Source organism: Cavia porcellus, unplaced genomic scaffold, assembly GCF_034190915.1.
Source record: "Cavia porcellus strain 051 isolate PalLab524CR breed Dunkin Hartley unplaced genomic scaffold, mCavPor4.1 scaffold_18, whole genome shotgun sequence".
Lineage (NCBI taxonomy): Eukaryota > Metazoa > Chordata > Mammalia > Rodentia > Caviidae > Cavia > Cavia porcellus.
Genome location: NW_026947501.1, coordinates 69848985 through 69867005, shown reverse-complemented (window position 1 = coordinate 69867005; position 18021 = coordinate 69848985). Strand labels below are relative to the sequence as shown.

Sequence of the window (18021 nt, the reverse complement as noted above, 5' to 3'; positions counted from 1 at the left end):
CTTGGTGGCCTCCTCCTCACCAGCGTGTGCCTCGGCTCCTCCCTCCCTGCAGACCAAGGCCAGAAAGCCCAGGTCCAAGAGCAAAAGCAAGGCAGAGCTCCTGAAGAAGTGCACGGAGGACAAGCTCCGCCTCTTCGAGGAGCAGCACCTCGCTGACCTGGCAGAGAAGGTGGGTGCCTCCGCGTGCGTCACTGGGGGTCCTTTGCCCAGCAGGGTGGCAGCAACTGTGCTCAGTGGCACAAAGCTGCCCAAACTCTGTACCCTGAAACCTGTGATCCTCCAGGTGGGGCCCCTCCTCTATGTCTCTGTTGGGTGAGTGTGTTGGGGAGTGGGTGCCTCGAACCATGCTTGTCGCTGCTGTTTAGGCTCCTGCCTCTGTCCTTGGCTTATTTTTATTTTTAATTTTAAATGGGTATTTCCTAGGGCACAAATGCATGGTGGAGAGTCCTGGAATTGGCTCTGGGCAAAGTCAGTGGCCTCTTCCAGGTGCGCTAGGTGTTTGATATCTAAGCCAGGGGCCTTGGGGTCCCAAGCCCCAGGCCAGGACCCATGGCCTGTTACAAACTGAGCCACACAGCTTAGGTCCTCATTGTCATAGGAGCTCAAACCCTACCATGAGCCGTGCGTGCGTGGGTCGAGGTTGCAGGCTCCTTTGAATAAATCCAAATCCACTGCTCCCTGTGAAAAATCACCTTCTGTGAAACCTGTCCCTGGTGCCAGATGTTGGGAACCGCTGTCTTAAGGGATCCAAGTCACGCAACTGTCCTGCCTATCCTTTGTCTAAAAACGAGGACTTGACAAAGGCAGGGAGAGGTGATTGCCACCTTCCTGCACCAGCCCCAAGAGCCTGGTTCTTGTCATCTGCTAATGGTTTAGGCTGAGCCAGAAGTGGAAGTCACTGTGGGCTCCTGCCACAGATGCCTTCACCCAGTTCCAGCGTTACCAGGGAACCCTGGGGGTGCACAACTGAGCCAGAACTGTCACAGGAAGCTGGAAAGGAGCTGGGCACCTCCATGTCCTGTTTGTCACCCAGAGGGACAGAAGGGGTCGGTCAAGAAGTGAGAGCAGGTTGGGCTGGCAGAGGCCCATCCTCTGCAGCTGTGCATTTGTGCTCCTCCGCTAAGCGGAGATTGGAGGGCTCAGTGCTGGTCCCAAGGGGTCCGGCTGCATGTGCCAGGCTGAGGAGGATGGTGTGCTGGCCAGCTCGCTTGAAGGAGCAGTTAGGAAGGAGTGTCCAGCTGAGGGGGGCAGCACAGTGACAGCGGCTGTGGAAAAACTGGGCGCTCACAGCTCTATCCCCATCCCACAGCTCTGGGTGGACCTCAGCATCCTTGGCCACCCCAGCCCTGTCCAGCTCCTCTGCCCTACTCTTCTCTGATTGTCCCCTCCCCTTCCCTTCCTTCCTTTCTTCCGTCCTACTAGGGGTTGAGCCAAGGCCTTTGCACTGAGCTGCATCCCTAGCTCTTTTCAGTTTTTGAGACGTGGTCCTGTCAAGTTGTTAAGTGGTCTAGAGTGGGCTCAAGCTTGTAATCCTCCTGTCTCAGCTCCTGGAGGAATTTTCTCCCATCTGTGTCTTCTCACATCCCCACCAAAGTTTAACTCCATTTTTAGCCTTGTGAGGTGCAGCAGACTCCTGAACTTTCCCCTCTCCCTTCTAATTGCTTCTCTATGTGGCAGGAGCCTTCTGTCCCTGTAGTGCAGATCTGACCTGCCTGAGGGACCCAGGTCCCTTTTGCTCTAAAATCCTCATTTTAGTAGAAGGAGATAAGTATCTTCCTACCTGTAGCTGTGGAGACTTTATCGTTTTTCATCCACACTTGGTTTTCTTGGTGACAAGTGTAAAGTACTGCTTTCTTCTTTCCTTTTTCTCCTCTCTGCTTTTGTTACTTTCAGGATTTGTCATTGGGAATTTTCGATGCTGTGTATCTCTCCTGACTCCATTTCTTTGAGTTTCTTTCCCTATTGTTCAGCTTCATTATAAATTCTGTCACTAGTGATAACATCTTAATCTTGTTCTTTCTGTTGTTTTCCATGGTCCTCTAGAGGCTGGTCACTCTGCAGGCCCCTGCTTCAGTGACAAGGTGTAGACTAGGTCTCTGGTCTGACTCACAGACTTACAAGGCGATCGGTGTTAAGTGCCATCAGAATATTAAGACCCGCCCCTTCTAGCCTTTATCCAGTTCCTGTCAGATGCTGGGCATCTCGCTGGTGGTTCTCGCTGTGAGACTGTAGCAATGGCATTTCCAGGCTCCCTTGAGGATTAGAAAGGTGACTCCCAGCCTGGCGTCCACAGCTGCTTGCCGAGTTGTCCTCTTCCCACACAGATGGTGTCTTCTCTGTCGCCTTGATGTCTTGGTCCTGTGCATGTGGCTAGAGGTACAGCTTGGTCACTGCTCCTTCCATGGCAGGAACCTGAACAGACAGGGTCAGAGCCATCTCAGACTGTGCAGTGCCCTTCATGGTGACAGCCTGGCTTGGGAACACTCATGTTCTGGCCACCGCTGCTGGTTGACACTGGGCAGTGTGTACTGTCCAGTCCACGCCTCGGGGCCTGGATCCTTTTGGGTCCCTGCTCAGATCTGCTCGTGACGCCACTGCAGGCACTGTTCACCCAGGAAGCTTCCATGCAAGGCGGTGAGGAACATATGGAGAGGGAGAGAATGACCATGAGCAGGAAGAGCAGCCGGCCGCCCTCCCTGCCCTGGGCCCCCTCTGGGGTTCATGTGTGAGGCGAGAACTGGCCCTGCAGAGGCCACCCTTTCCCTGTCCTGAGCCGAGGACAGAGCCGTCCAGTCCAGCACCACGACAGTGGCCGATTCTGCCACCCAGGGCATTTGCCAGGGGCATTTTTGTCCTGGGCACTGGTTTAAAACTTTTCTTTCTTCATCAGGGTGACAGCACGTTAATGGGAACAGTCCTGCATCTCCTGTTTGTTTTTGTGTGTCCGTGGTTTTCCATGTACACTGAGTTTCCCCTCTGTATCCGTGGGAGTGGGCCCAAGACACCCCCGGGTGCTGTCATTGAGCAGCCTCAGGTGCCTTTGGGACACTGTAGTATTCGCATCCACTTCACAGGTGTCCTGCTGAATACTCTGAATCATCTTCGGGCTCCTCATGCCTGGCACGGTATAACCACAGTATAAACAGTGTCATCCTCTGGTGCTCAGGAGACACTGACAGGATGGAGCCTGTGCCTTCCCCTTAACGGACGTGGGATGTTTTGAATGTTTTCATCCTTAGCTGATTGAATCTGCGGCTGTGGAACACGCAGAGCAGACAGTGGCTGTGTGTTCACATCTACACCAGTGGCGTTTGCTGAGCCCCACGTTTTGCCTGTAATCTGCTCCTTTAACCCTTGCGTAGGCAATCCGAGGAGCCCCACAGCCATCATTTCATTCCAGAGATAAGGAATTTGGGGCACAGAGAGGTGACGAGCTCTAGGGTCACAGTGCTGCCTACCTCCTTGCCATCATACTGGCCTGCTTTATCACTTAAATGTGCTTAAGCCCTTTCAAGAAGGGAGAACAGTCCGTGTTCCCATTTTACAGATAGGGAAACTGAGGCAACCAGGTAGTGGCAGGTCCAGCACCTGGGCTGTGGCTCCTCCTAACCAAATCCCCTCAATGTAGGTGGTTGGAGCGTGTCCCCACAGTATGCAGGCATCTCCTGCAGTGGCACAGTGTGGAATGAGTGTGCCTTGGCTCCCGCCTCTGTCTACCAGATTGTGGCAGGGACAGTGACTGTGGCAGTTACGGGATTTCAGAGCAGCACAGCCCCAGGAAGAGGCTGTTAACTGGTAGTGGCTGCAGGAACAACGCCATCCCCATGCTGCCTGTGGCCCGAGGCCTCATCAGCTGTGACCTTTGAGTGGCAGGCCATCTTTCACTTTGGAATGTGCCCAACAGCTCTGTTGTTGCTTCCGACATGGATTGGTGGCTCTTATACTCGGATGGCTCGGTTGTATTTTCACTTGCGGGGCCACTCTGTGAAGGTGCCCACATCACCGTGGCACTCAGAGGTCTCCGGAGGACCAGTCTGCAGGGGCGATGGAAGAACATGCTGACCGTTCACCTGCGATGAATTCACTTCCATAGAACCCACACCGCAGTAGATCTCGCTCAGGACCGTCCCCTGCTTGGAACGCTCACCCCATCATTCTTGCTCTTTCTGACGCAGTTCTGGAATCTTCTCTCGTGAGTGTCTTTATGAGGTAGATCAGAAATGTGGTGAGTGCTCTTCCTGAGTCCATCCAGCAGGAAGGCAGGGTCATGAAAACATGACGCTGACTCCTCGTCCACCTGCTTCACCTGATTTGGCCTGTTGACTTCCAGCATTTCCTCAGAGTTAAGATGATCACAACAGGTAGATGCTGTGAGTCAGTTCAGGATGTCAGGGCAGCCACAACAGCACAGCTAGACACTCAGGCGAGAGGACTTCCAGAGCGCAAATCTCTGTCACCTGCGGGCGGAGGAAGGCACCGTGATCCGCCGGGCAGAAGTTGGGTGGGGCAGTTCTGGGCCCTGCTTCATGATCAGATGTTCAGCCTCCCTTGTCTTCATTGCTAGATGCATCTGATCCGTACATTTTCTGGGATATGGGGGATCCTGAGGTACACTTGTCTCCTATTGCTTTACTGCGTTGTTTTCATAGACAAAACTGAAACTCAGAGAAGATAAGCAGCTTGCCAGGTCCTAGAGTTAGTTCCACAGTGAGCTGGTGCGTGGGCGATCACAGATCACCCTCAAACAAAACAGAAAACCATGCCGAGTGCTCAGCGGTGTGGGGTATTTGCACTTTGGTTTTGTAGATGGTGAGATGGACTGAAGTATCTTTCTAGGCACACAATTTTCTCTGTCTCAAATATCTGTGCACTAATAATGCTTATTTAATAAGGTAGTGTTTCATTCAACAAATATTAACTTGACAGATCTCTGCCTGGCTCACTTTCCTCCTGATGCAACATGGCAGTGACAGTCTTCTAGACTTTGCTTCCTTCTGCTGGGCATCTTAAACCCATCCAGCAAAAGAAGACCAGTCCTAGAATGGGAACTCCTGGGGAGTTCTTCTAGACAAGAATTCAGATCTTCTCTAGAAATATAACCTCACAGTGCTGGAATCAACAAAGAAGAATAAAAGGATTTGGAAGAACTGATTTCAACAGTCTTGTTGTTCTTATGCCATACACAAATGCTTTCTGTTTCTCCTACATTTTAGGTGTGCATTTGCTCAAATAGAACTTGGGCTACCCCTCAGGGCCTGGCCACTGCCCTGCATCTCCTCAGGGGGGTCTTACAGACACATGGGCCAACACCCATCTCTGAGGGAAGACTGCAGCCAGGCAGAAGTAACACAGGAAACCCCGAGCTCATGCAGGGGTGCGGTCCCTCCCCACTCGTGTTTCTGCTGCTCAGGGGTTTCTGTTGACTGTCCCTGCCATGCCTTCTGTCTTGGCATGAAGTCTACCTCCCATACCCACGGGCAGGGCTACTGCACTGTGGTCTGTCCTCCTCCAAGGCTCTGTCTTCTCCTCTCAGCTGTCGTTTAATTCAGGCTCTCAGAGCCCCGTGGGCTTCCTGCCCAGGCTTCTGGTCCTGCTGCTGCTCCTCCAAGATGCCTGGATAGGTCAGTGTCTATTGGAGGTGTCCTCATATGCCCTGTCCCTGTGTCTCTGTCATCCTTTGCGCTAACTGTTCTCTGTCTGTGGACCTGGTATGGTGCCCCCCCTTTCCTGCCTTCACTCGTAATATCGGCATCTGATCACCAACAGTGGCAACAGCAGCCGACACTTACTAGACACCCCTGCCTGCCAGGCGCTATTCTAAGCAATCAATTATTTAATAGCATTCAATTATTTAATAGTCATTTTAACCTATGAGGGACTTGTGCATCCAGACAAGACATAACAGCAGATTGGAATTGCTCCTTGAGTAAAACCAGAAATAATATAATGTGTGAAGCCACTGTGGGTTTTTGTTTGCTTTGGTTGGCTTGTTTTGTGGCACTGGAGAGTGAACCCAGGACCTTCGCATTGAGGTTGCCTACTCACTGTTTTGATTTTGAAACAGAATATCACAAAGTTGCTAGGTTGCCCAGGTGAACCTGAAATTTGTGCTCTTCCTGCCTCAGACTGCCAGAGTGCTGGGATTGCAGGGGTGCACCACCATGCCCAACTGAAGCCGTGGTCAGGACCCTGGAAAGCAGTCAAAAGCGATCCTCAGGAAATGAGAAATAAGTGAGTCTACAAGTGTCCCAGCTTCCTGTCCTGAAAGAGTGCCCTGAGCACAGTGAGAATGATTCCAGGGAGGGCCTGGTGCGCTCTGGGTGCAGAAGGCAAAACTAAGTCTAGAGAAACCACCTCAGCTGGATTTTACAGGACAGAGAACCAGTGAGGAAGGAGTTATGAGGAAGAGGGCTCAGGCCTCTTCCTGTATTAATCCGGCCCTTTCCAGTATTTAACTGAGATCTATAAAGAAGTCACCCACCGCCAGGGGAAGAAGCCACCAAGCGGTCTAAAAGAGAAGTACTCAGTGTTCATGTGGAGCTGGGGATCCTAATGGCTCCCTCCAGCCAGGCTGCAAACCTCCCAATTCAGCAGGGAGCAGATATGGAGCTAAATGGTCCAAGCTCACCAGTGGGAATAGTAATTCCTATACTAAACTCTGTTCTGGTTCCCAACAAAAGATCTTAAGGACATGACTGGGAAAGATCAACCTATTTGTGAATCACGCAGTTGCATCCCCAAACATCAAGAATATTATGAGAATACAGAAATATCCAGGACTCAAAAATATCAAATTCTCAATGTCTGTAAAAACCACCATGTATCAGTCTTTAAGATCTCTAGGCCACCAGACATGAGCATAAAGCTGGAAAATACAACCAATCCAGAAGAGACACAGTTATTACAATTAGCAGAGAATGGCATTAAAACAGTCTTTGTAACTGTTCATAACTGTATTCTGTGTTTGTAGAAAGGTGTAGTAGAGTCCTGGAAGAAATAAGATTCAGGTCTACAGAAGGGAAGTCCAATATGCGTGTTAGTATGTGTGTGTGTGCGTGCATTTAGACACGCATGTATGAACACACATACTGGAATTAACAGCAGATTAATATTGCAGAAAAATGTTTTCAATTTGAAGACAAAGCAATTTTAGAAAGTGTCTTTAAAAAGCTGAGCAGAACACCAGTAAGCTGCTGTAGGTCAACCTCAAATGGCCTAATGTATAGGTAATTGAATTATTTGAAGGAGAATACAGAGAAAGAGGACAGAAAAAGAGTACAAGAAATAGTGGCTGAAATTTTCCAAATTTGATGACAGCTGTAAACTCACAGGTTCAAGAAGTTCAAATCACAAGTATAAGAAATATGAAGCAGAGGAAATGGTGGAGTAGAAGCTGGCACCAAATCTCAGCTTATTGGGACCTGGAATTAAAGTACCTGGACAGCAATTGCTTAGAGACTAGAGAAAGAAGAGCTCCAGAAATCAAGGAAGAGCCACGAGGCAAGACAGAGAGCACAAGGGAATCTGGCAGAGCTGGAGACGACAAGAGGAAGGAAGGAAGCGATCTGGTACGCTAGCCCTGGTTCTTGGGTGGGGACCTGTCTCCAGAAACAGGTGCCTGGAGGGGATCCACAGCCCCAGGGAGAGACACAGACTGGGACCACCTGTCCCCACAAAAAGCCACGGTTATTGTAAGCTGCAAATGCATAGCGGTCTTACTCTGAAAGTGACTTCTTCCACAGGGCACGCCAGGGTTGGAGAAGAAATTCACAGAAGCGCCTGCCATGTTTAGGAGCCATTTTGAGGAAGGGCTTATTTTTGTTGAAGATTTTGCTACTCTGGGAATAAGAAGACCACACTTCAGGATCTCTGGGGTCACCCTGCCCCAGTAACTGTGTGTGAGATTGCACGAAGAGACAGTCACAGAGGGTGACTAACAGTGGTGGACTCGGGCTGTGAGGACACAGTGGCCCTGCCCTGTCCGGCTGGTTGCATGAGGTTTTCTGAGGAGGCTGGGCCTGAAAGCGCTGGGACTGCATGCAGGAGATTGCTCGGCTCTTGTCACTGCTGCCTTCTAGCACAGAGCTCAGTGATCTGTTTGGTTTCCTCAAACACCAGTGTGCTCAGGGACAGGCCTCTGCGGTGAAGTTTGCCATGTCCTCGTGTGTACGGGCAGAGCGGCCTCTGGGCGCCTCACAGAGCCAGAGCTGCAAAAGCTCGTCAGGGATGCAGGTAGCTTGGAGCGTGCAGAAGGATGGAAGCGGTGGGTCTCTGAGTGAGGCAGCCTGCGGCAGGCAGCACAAGGGCCTGAGCCCATCACGTGGAAAAAGTGAGGCGGGACTCAGCATTTACACAGCAAAAAGAGGGTGTGGAAACACAACCGCCCTACTTGGGATCCACTATCTATTTCTTATGTTTAGTGGATTCCAGTCCTACAAGCTTTGCAAGAAATACCCACCCAAATGCTTCAATCTGGAGGAATCTTTTAGGACTCATTTATTTTTTGTTGGTACTTGGATTTTTGTTGTTGTTTTTTCTTTTCCTTCTTTGTTTTTACCTGATTTTATTTATCTTAAAAATTCTTTAATTAGATTTTTTATCTCACTTTCATTTTTTTTCAAATTTTGCTTTTTCCACTGTTCCCCTTTCATCTACTTCATTTTCTATTATGACCACTAATGTTCGTTAACTATTTAGTTTACTTGACGTCACTGTTGGTAATTTCCATTGTTAGCAGTAGTACAGTTGTTGCTTTTAGTTGATCTTTATTGTGTGTCTGTGTCATTATTCTGTTCTCTTTTCTGTTGTTAGTAGTGGCAAGTTGTTACGTTTGGTTTACTATACGCCAACATTTTATTTGGCTTTGTGTCCTTGAGATTACTGCGGTTCATTTTCTCCTCTTTAAGTCGTGCTGGGCTCAAGTGCTCAAAGGAAGACTAGACACGAGTAAAAGCCTCAAATACAAGTAGAAGGAATATGCATCCCAACAAGTGGACAAATGTCAATACAGAAACACAAAATGTAGGCAAAATCAAGGCAACACGGCTCCTTTAAATGTCTGTAATTTATCAGTAACAAAGCAAAAGTAATAAAGGGGATGGAATCCCTGGCAAAGAATTTAAAAGACTGATTTATAAAATGACGAGTGACCTCAAAGAAGATACAAACAATTGAATGAATTAAGGAAGGCTACACACGCTATGAAGGAGCAATTCAACAGAGAGAGAGATTTTGAAACAGAATGAAACAGAAATTCTGGAAATGAAGAAAACACAGTAAATCAAATCCAAAGTTCAGTGGGCAGCTTCCCAGAGAGACAGGAATGAGCAGAAGACAGCACTTCAGGGCTCAAAGAAATGGCAGAAGAGCTGCCACACACAAGCACTGGTAAAGGAAGAGAATCCCAGAAATGATGAGCAGAACATTCTCGGACTCTGGGGCGCAGTGAAAAGACGAACTTTAGGAAGTTTTGGTGTAAAAGAGAAAGACGAGGTTCAGACTAATGGCAGAGAAAATTCATCTGATTAAATAACAGAAAACCTGCCAAGTCTTGTGAAAGTACGGGAGGTGTTTATAGAACCCCAGAGAGGTCTGACCAGGAAACAACCTCCCCAACCCAGATACAGTTAAAGTAGCGGGACAAAGAACACGGAGAGAACATAAAATAGCGAAGGAGAAATCCAAATTGCTTAACCGAGGGGAGCTCGCCAGAATAACTCCAGACTTGCCTGCAGAAACCCGGTGGCCAGGAGAGCAGGAAACAAGAATTGCCAACCTGGATTAGTATTTTTAGCAGATCTGTCCGTTAGAATTAAAGGGGAAGTAAAGACACTCCAAAATAAGCATGAAGTAAAGGAATTCATGACACAGCCAGCTCTGTAGAAGACACTGAAAGAAATGCTGTGCGTAGCGGAGGAAGAATAGACAAGCTACTGAGAACTGAGAAAGAAAATCACCCTTGGCAAAGGAACAGAATGAGAAGCGTGTGTGTGAGTAACCATCTTACCAGGTGTGAGACAGTGTGTCATCCTGGTTTTAATTTGCATTTGATTCCTGGTCTTTTATTTTTAAACCCTAGCGCATTCTTTGCATTAGATATGGTTGCTTGTGTGTATTCTATTTGAGGAAACAGAGAAGGGACATGGAGTTGTTAAATAGAAGAGCCAAATTTGAAGTCCAGCGTATCTGACTCTAGGGCCTTATATTTAAAATATTCAAAATAATAGCAGGTATATACTGTTTCCTCAATAGCCCTCTCATTGTTCTCATATATTTCTCTTTAAAAGCTCCTCAGATTGTAAATGTGGTAACTGTTGCTCTCAGGAGACCATGGCTTGGACAATGGATGTGATTTCCCTGACGTCCCCATTTATTGGGCACCTGCTGTGTCCCCTGACTTATAAAGAGAGAGGCAGACACATGGAAGACCAGAGTTCAGGGATTGGATGGATCATTATGGTTTCTTCTCAAGGGAACAAAAAACCAGTCTCACTACTCAAGGCTGCAGGGAGCCCCCTGGCAGGAGAGATGCAAAGCTATGGTTGTGTTTAGTCGGCGTGTGGGAAAGCGCTTTGCTTAGAGCGTCTCTCTCCAGCCATGAGGGCTTCGTGGGCTTCTTGGGAGCCAGTGGGCATGGGCATCAGCTTGGTGGGCAGAGCAAGCCAGCAGGTAGGGCAGTTGGAATCTGTAAAGCTAGTGAGAAAGACCTGGCCCCTTTGCTGGCCAGACAGGCGGGTGGTTTCCCAAACGCTGCTGAGAAATTCCTCCTGAGGAAAGAGTTTATCCAGAGCAGCAAGGACGATTTCTCTGTGACTCGGATGCTGTGCCCTTTTGGTATCGCCACATACAGCCAACTGCAGGACGCCAGTCACTGAGTGTCAGGTCAGTTTTGCTGCAGAATGAGCCCTCCAAGATAAAAGAAATGTAGGGCTTAAAAGAACCCTACATTTGGCTTGTGCTTCTGTGGCCAGGCTATTGAGCCGAGTTCGGCTGGATTGCGTGGCTGTTGGTTTCAGCTGGGCTCTCGCGTGCATTTGCAATCAGCCCTGAACGTGGGTCGGAGGTGGACAGACCTTGGATTGGGTCCCAGTGGGGCTGCTTCCTCAGCAGGTGGCATTTGTTGAGAGTCAGAAGCCAATGGAGGGACATTGCTTGAAGTCTGAAAGGAAAGATTTATAGAAGTTCGTGAAGGAGGCGGCGTTCACAAATGCACAGCACAACCTTAGGAATGGCCCTGTTCATGGCTGCATCTAACCCTGAGTATTTCTGAAGCAGGGAAGCCATGTCTTGAGAGGCTGAGAAGCCCTGCTCTGTGAATGGTCCACAGAACTGAGTGTGGCTTGGGGGTCTCCAGAGGGCGTTCCCACGCCTCTGTGGAGAGCTGCTGTGCATGGTGTTTCTGAGCCACTGGGGGAGGGCAGTGCCAGTGTACTGGCCAGGGTTTATGAGGAGGAGGTCAGGAGCATCCCCCTCGTCACCCTGGCTGCATGCAGTGGGGTCCAGAGGGGTCCTCAGTAATGTAAGTCTCTGGTTTGGAAGTGTCTCCAAAAGTTGGATCTCTTGCGCATTGGCAAAGAGGTAGTTTTAACAGAGGGTTATGAAGGCCTCGAGGTAAGGGATTTCTGACCACTTCCTCGCCTTTCACAGAAGATACCTAACTGGATAATAGCACTGCTAGCTTTCATGTGTTGTTGTCCATCTGCTGGTTTATACTGGGGCCAAGCCGTGTTGCGGTAGGAAGTAAGCTGTTTCCCTACTTTCTCAGGCTATTGGGGGCCAGTTGTTTTTCAGTTAAGGGTACAGTTCAGCCTCGTGGGGAAGTTGAAGGAATCATGAGGGTGTTTCCCATGGTGTCTGGTGGGGCTTACGGAGAGGAGAGAAACAGGGTCTAGGGTCCTCCTGAGGGCATCCCTGTAGGAGGACAGAGACTCATTGAGCTCTGGGGTGTTCCCCCAAAAGCTCAAGTTTCCTCCCAGACTTCTCTAGTGAAACTGGTGGCAGTAGTACCCTTTAATTCTCTGTCTCTGTTTCTGTCTCTCTCTCCATAACTTATGACCCCATTTAAGGCCTTGGGGGCCTCAGTGGATGCCCTGACCATGAGCCTTTGACCACTTCTGCATTTGTTCCTCATCTTTGGATCCTCTGCCAAGAGGTGATGGTAAAGAAGGGCCATTCCCGAGAGCCAGATTTTCTCTCTGGTGGCTTTCTTGGGTGTCACACATGTCCTACCCAACCATAAAAGACCAAAGCATTACAACGGCACCAGCCCCTTGACCTTGTGAGGATGATTTCCCCTCTCGCTCCTTCAGGTGTCTATCAATGTCTTCTCTGTGTTTTCTTAAATCTGTGCAACACTCAGAGGCTAGCGTGATAAACAGTGAAGCACTTGCTGTCACAGTGGCTGGGCAGGATAACAAGTCGAGGTCTTGGGGTCCCGTCCTGTGGCGAATGGTGGCATTGTGTAGGAAGCACTTGCAAAGCCCACTGCTGTTTACTCCGAGTGAGTGCCCCAAGTCTGGGACTCAGCAGCTGAAGAACTCACCAGCATAATAGGATTGCGTGGCCTGCTTTAGGTCGTCAGCCAGAGGAGCAGTGCTGGGCAGAGAAGCCTGAGTGGGGGTGGGCGGCAGCACTTTGAGTGGCTTCTAGTAACCCGCAGATATGCTTCATGAACCATCTAGTTTCTTTCCCAGCTGTATCAGACCGCTGAAAGAACGGCGAACTGGGTCATTTCTTCTCCGTGTACAGTTTGTTATCAATTGTCCCGCATGTGCAGACTGTTGGATCCTGTTTGCTCAACTGCACGCGTTGCCTTTACAGTCTGTGTACATGTAGAAGTCTGTGACCGGGTGTGGTCCAGCGGTACATGTACCCTTATAGAACCTTGATCTCCTTTATCTGTGATGTCAGGATATGGATTTTCAAGTGACGGTTTTGTTAAATTATGTTTAAGTCAATCTGGGACAACCTTACTATTTCAGCAGAGTCCTTTGTGATAATTATCATCTGAGATGTGCTAAGAACTCTTCTTCCTTTATAGCCTCCTTGTTCTATTTCCCTTTCTGTAGGGCTGACTCGAGTGATTCTGGTGACTCATGCTTTCTTGGAAGACATCACTGGTCAGCCTTCATCACTAGAATTTCGTTCGGCTGTTGATCTTCTCTGTCCCACCCTGGCAGGGAGTAACAAGTGACCAAGTCAGTGTCTTGGCCCCTTTGACCACTTTTGAGGCACAAGAAAGTTTAGAAGGAGTAGCTCCTAGGTCCAATAAAACCCACACTCATGAAACTCAGAATAGTCAAGCATACAAATTTCCTTTCCCAGTCTTCATCCTCTGCAAAACTTTCTGGACCTATTCAGACCTTCCACTTTTGTCGCTATCTTTTCTTTTTTCCCACCCAGGTCAGGTGGTAGCTTAACACATAGAATTCTTTCATACTTAAAATGCATCTTCATACATATAACTTCCTTACATCTCCTCTGTCCTACTCACTGCTTCCCTCCCATAACAAGTCCGGGAGCTGATTGAGTTTTTAAAAGCTTTTGCCACCTCTTTTCCCTCTTTGGCCCCAGTTAACACAGGTTTACATTCCCAGTAGGGTTGGCTGAACAGTAGACTTCCAAGGAGCCTTGAATAGCAAAATTATCCTCATTTGAACAGAAAACAGAAAGAACAGCAAATTAACCCTGCAATTGCAGCTTAAGAACAATCTTAATGCACAAGAGGTGTCTTAAGCATCCCATTTAGACCAAACTAGCAACTTAGATTGGAATCTAAAAGTAAGCTCACTAGTCTGCCAGTGTGTGTCTCAGTGGGCTCCTGTTCACCCTCATAGGGTACTGGTTACCTCCCCTGGGATCCCTGGAAAGAAGTCAGCCTCACCTGTGTTCCCCACTAGGACCTGATGCAGATGGTGCAGTCTAGGAGCCATTTTTTCCTTCTGGCATCCACTCTGGGACTTAGTGGGATTCCATGAGTGAAAGCCATAACTTCTATCTAACAGCACCAGTTTACCTGGGCAGATGGAAGAGCAGTTCGGTGGTTTGGTAGTAGAAGGAGAAGAATTTGAATGACAGAAAGAGATGGGGCACATAAGAAGTGACTAAGGGCAAGGGCAGAGAGCCCATAGAGGGAGAGAGATGTGAAAAAGCTATTTGTATGCAGAGGACTTAGGTAAGAGTCCCAGAACTCAGAAGCAATCAGGGCAAAATATTTAGGTTGTAGGAAAATACACAACCAGAACATTTTATCGTCCTGTGTCTTAGTTACTTTTTGCTTGTCGCTGAGACAAAATACCTGATGCCCAAGTTGGGAAAGGAAAGGTTTATTCTTACAGTTTTTGGAGGTTTCAGTCCACACTCAGTTGGCTCCAAGACAGGCAGGCATGGCTGGGCTGCAGTTCATGGCGGCCGCCCACAGCAAACTCGAACCAGCAAAGAGCAAGACACACCTTCTTCCTGCCATTACATCACATCCTGGCTCCACCCCTATGTGGGTGGAGCACTGACACCATCAATCCAAGCGCTATACAATGAACCATTACAAATGAACAATGCAAACTCATGAGTCCTGGGGGACACAAACACAAACCATGACATCCTGTTACGCAAGTGTAAAGCATAAACCTGGCACACGCGTGGGAGTTGTCCTGAGCCGCAGAACCTTCAGTGCCCCTTCCTATGACTGAGTTACCTTTTCCAGCAGCAGTGCCCTGTTGGCATGTCACTGTCTGATCCATGCCCACAAAAGTGCAATGGGATAAATAAGATGAGACAATAAGACCTCCTGGCCTCCTGGCTGGCTCACCAGAACAAATGTTACCAGGCGGAGGAGATCTGGGGGGCTTATTTCCGGGTTAGTGATGGCCTGAAGAATTGAGCAGGACCCGTGGAGTAACAAGAGTCAGCTGTGTTAAAAGGGAAAGAGGCAGAGGTCCTCGCCTCCCGGTGGAAGTGAGAAGAGCTCACAGCTCCGTACAACTGGACAGGTGCTGTGTCCCTTAGGGTCCAGGGGCTGTGGGACGCTCTGTAGCTGGGGCTGGCGGGAATGGCCGCTATATGGAGTATCTGCCTTGGCCTACCCATTGGGAGGGGCTTTAGGGTGGCACCGGTTTATAAAGGAGGTGTCGTGGCATCCAAAGCCCACAGTGGGTGGGGTGGCAACACTGCAATGCAGATGAAGTTGGGCACAGGCCAGGCTTGTGTAGTTTTGGGGTTCTGTGTGCCTGGGGGCCTCGTGGGGGGGGCGGGGTGACTTTTATCTGTGGTTTCCTGATGTTTGGATGTAGTCCTCCTTGCCCTGTCTGGTGTTTGATTCTTGCCCTGTGGCTTCCTGTCCTTTGCTTGTCCTCCCTCTTCCCCTCCCTCGAGTTGGTCCTCAGGCCCCTGCTGGTGGGTACTCCACCCACTCCCTCACTGCCTCTCCTGTGGCTCTGCCCCCTCCAGGTGCGCGGGGAGCTGCTGCGGGAGCGGGTGCAGCGGCTGGAGGCCCTGGAAGCTTGCTTTGCAGAGTCGCTCGTCGCCCTGCAGTTCCAGAAGGCAGCCCGCTCCACCGAGACCTTGTCAGCCTACACTGCGCTGCTTAGCCTCCAGGACCTGCTGCTGGAGGAGCTGAGCGAGTCCGAGGCCCTGACCAAGCTGGCCTGCAGCAGGATCTTGGAGTCCCATGGCCCGGTGAGTGTGGGCCTGGGGAAAGGCTCAGGAAGCCATCATCACCCATCATCACAGAGGGTGCAGCCTCTGTGTCTAGCAAATGCCAGCTGGTCCCAGGTCTTCAGGTAGACCGTGATTGTGCGCCCTGTCTACACTGCAGAGCCTGGGAGAGGACAGAGTGAGGAGATTTTAAACAGAACCCCATGTGGTCTCTTTACCCAAAACTGCTCAGGTTCCCTGCCTCGGAGAAGCCGCCCTTTGGGATTTCGCATCTCTGGAATCCAATGTGTCTTCCAGGCAAGGCTCAGGTCAAAGTTTCCCTTGGCACCATTGTCCCATCAGAGCTCTGACAGACAGCAGTGTGTCCTTCTGCTGAGGGGTCAGATGTGGCGTGGTACATTATTTATTTGTATGCATCTAGTTATTATTGGTGTCGCTACATCCTTTCAAGATAGGAGAAGTTTCACGATACGGAACAGAGGCTACAGCAGTACTATTCTGAGGGCTAATTTTAGGTCTTTGAGGTGTAGATTTTAGTTTTATGTGTTACCTGTTACCATGAAAATTTCTTATAACCAGAGGTTGGTGCTGCATGCCCTTCCCAGTGCTCTGGGAAGCCAAGACAGGAGGATCCTGAGTTCAAGCCTGAATTGTATAATTTAGCAATTTAGTGAGACCCTGTCTCAAAATGAAAAATTAAAAAAAGGCCAAGGATTACCTTAGCCTGAAGGCCCTAGGTTCAATTCCTGGCACCACCCAAGTAGTAATGATAAGATAATAATAAGAATAGCGGGCCGGGGATTTAGCTCAGTGGCATAAGCACCTGCCTGGCAAGCGTGAGGTCATAAGTTCGATCCCCGGTACCAAAAATAATAATATAATAATAAGAAGAAGAAGAAGAAAAAGAAGAGCTTTTTGTAGTGAAGTAAAATGCTCTCATGTAAGCATTAGTAATGTTTAATCATACTTAAGATTACCATTGAAGCACAGTTAATGATAAGTTACAATTTTACTGAATAATTGTGCTCTTTGTCGTATGTCATATTCAGTACTGAGTTGTGCTGTGAGCTGGGTCCCACTGTATCCAGCCCTCAGGTAAGTAAATTGGCTTCCTTGTGAAGACTGCATGGTTAAAGGGGTAATAGAAAGTTTAAAGTACGTAGAGCGGAACATGCCTGTGATATATCACAATACATGGAGTTTAGCTAAAGCAGTTTTTAGAGGGCAATTTGTATCCTAAACTTACATAGAACAGGAGAAACTCCCGTAATAAACACCATATAAAATACAATATTAGAGAAGAAATAATAAATAAACCTTAGGAAGCAGAAGGAAGGGAAATAGGCTAAATAAAATTAAAAATGGAACTATAGGGAATCGATCCAGTAAAAGTTGCAATTTTTGGAAGAAAAAATTCATGGAATGTGCAAACTTTTGGCAAACTTGGGAAAAAATAAGGAACAAATAAATACTATCTAAAGTTTAAAAAGCAATGTAACTATCACTGTGGTAGTTTTTAGAAATGAGAGAATACTGTGAATAACTTTATGTAGGTGAGTCTGAAGGTGAAATAATTTTCAGAACAATATAAATCACAAATATTAGCTCAAGTAGAAAAAGAGTTTGTGGAGTCTTAGTGCCATGAATGAAGTTGGTCCGGATGAGAAAACCTTCCCCTGCGCACAGTTATACCGAAGCCCAGTAGTTCCATAGGTTCCTGCCACCAAGCCTCGAGGCAGTGGTGGCAAACTTATGGCACTGCAGTGGGCCCCCCGGGCCCCTCTGTCAGCCCAGAGGCGCAATGTTCATCCTTGGCGACATCTAAGTGGGTCTGGGCTGCAGTTTGAACACTTGGTGGCTGAAAGCTTTGCTATCACTGTCTCAAGGTCAGCCTCATATACGCATTATTTATTATTCCTGGTGTTAGAAAAACTAGAGAATATTCTTAAGCTTGTTCTGTGATTCTCCAGTAACCTTGACACCAAGAACCAGTCCAAGAAAACAGTTGCATTTGTGAAAATAGATGTACAATTCGTAAACAAAACACAATCCACATAATCCATCCACTTATAGGTAATTTAAATACATCGCGGCCAGGTTCAGTTTATCCCAGGAATGTAAGGTTGGTTTAACACTGAACATCATTTACAGAATTCACTGATGAGCCTCTTAAAGGCAGAAAACAACCCATAAGATCATATTGGCATATGCAGCATAAATATGTGACTGACTTTAGGATACATTCAAGATGAAACTTTATCAGATCAGAAATAGGAAACCCCAACAGAGTATTTACCCCAAGCCCACAGCAGGTGGTTCACCTGGAGGCGGCAGCTTGGACACGACCTATTGTCCTGACTCCAGAGGAAG

General features: G+C 48.4%; 1 protein-coding gene across 5 annotated transcripts in view; it reads left to right on the top strand.

Moving 5' to 3' along the window:
• Positions 1-18021, top strand: part of Evc2 (EvC ciliary complex subunit 2) — a 107801-nt gene that overhangs the window by 73631 nt on the left and 16149 nt on the right. For all 5 annotated transcript variants that reach the window (XR_010040873.1, XM_063230173.1, XM_063230172.1 and 2 more), the window contains 2 exons: positions 53-169; positions 15445-15672. Coding sequence is in view for 4 of the 5 variants with exons in the window: in XM_063230173.1 (XP_063086243.1) it covers positions 53-169; positions 15445-15672 (345 nt within the window). In the remaining variant the exon portion in view is untranslated. The remainder of the gene's footprint in view (positions 1-52; positions 170-15444; positions 15673-18021) is intronic.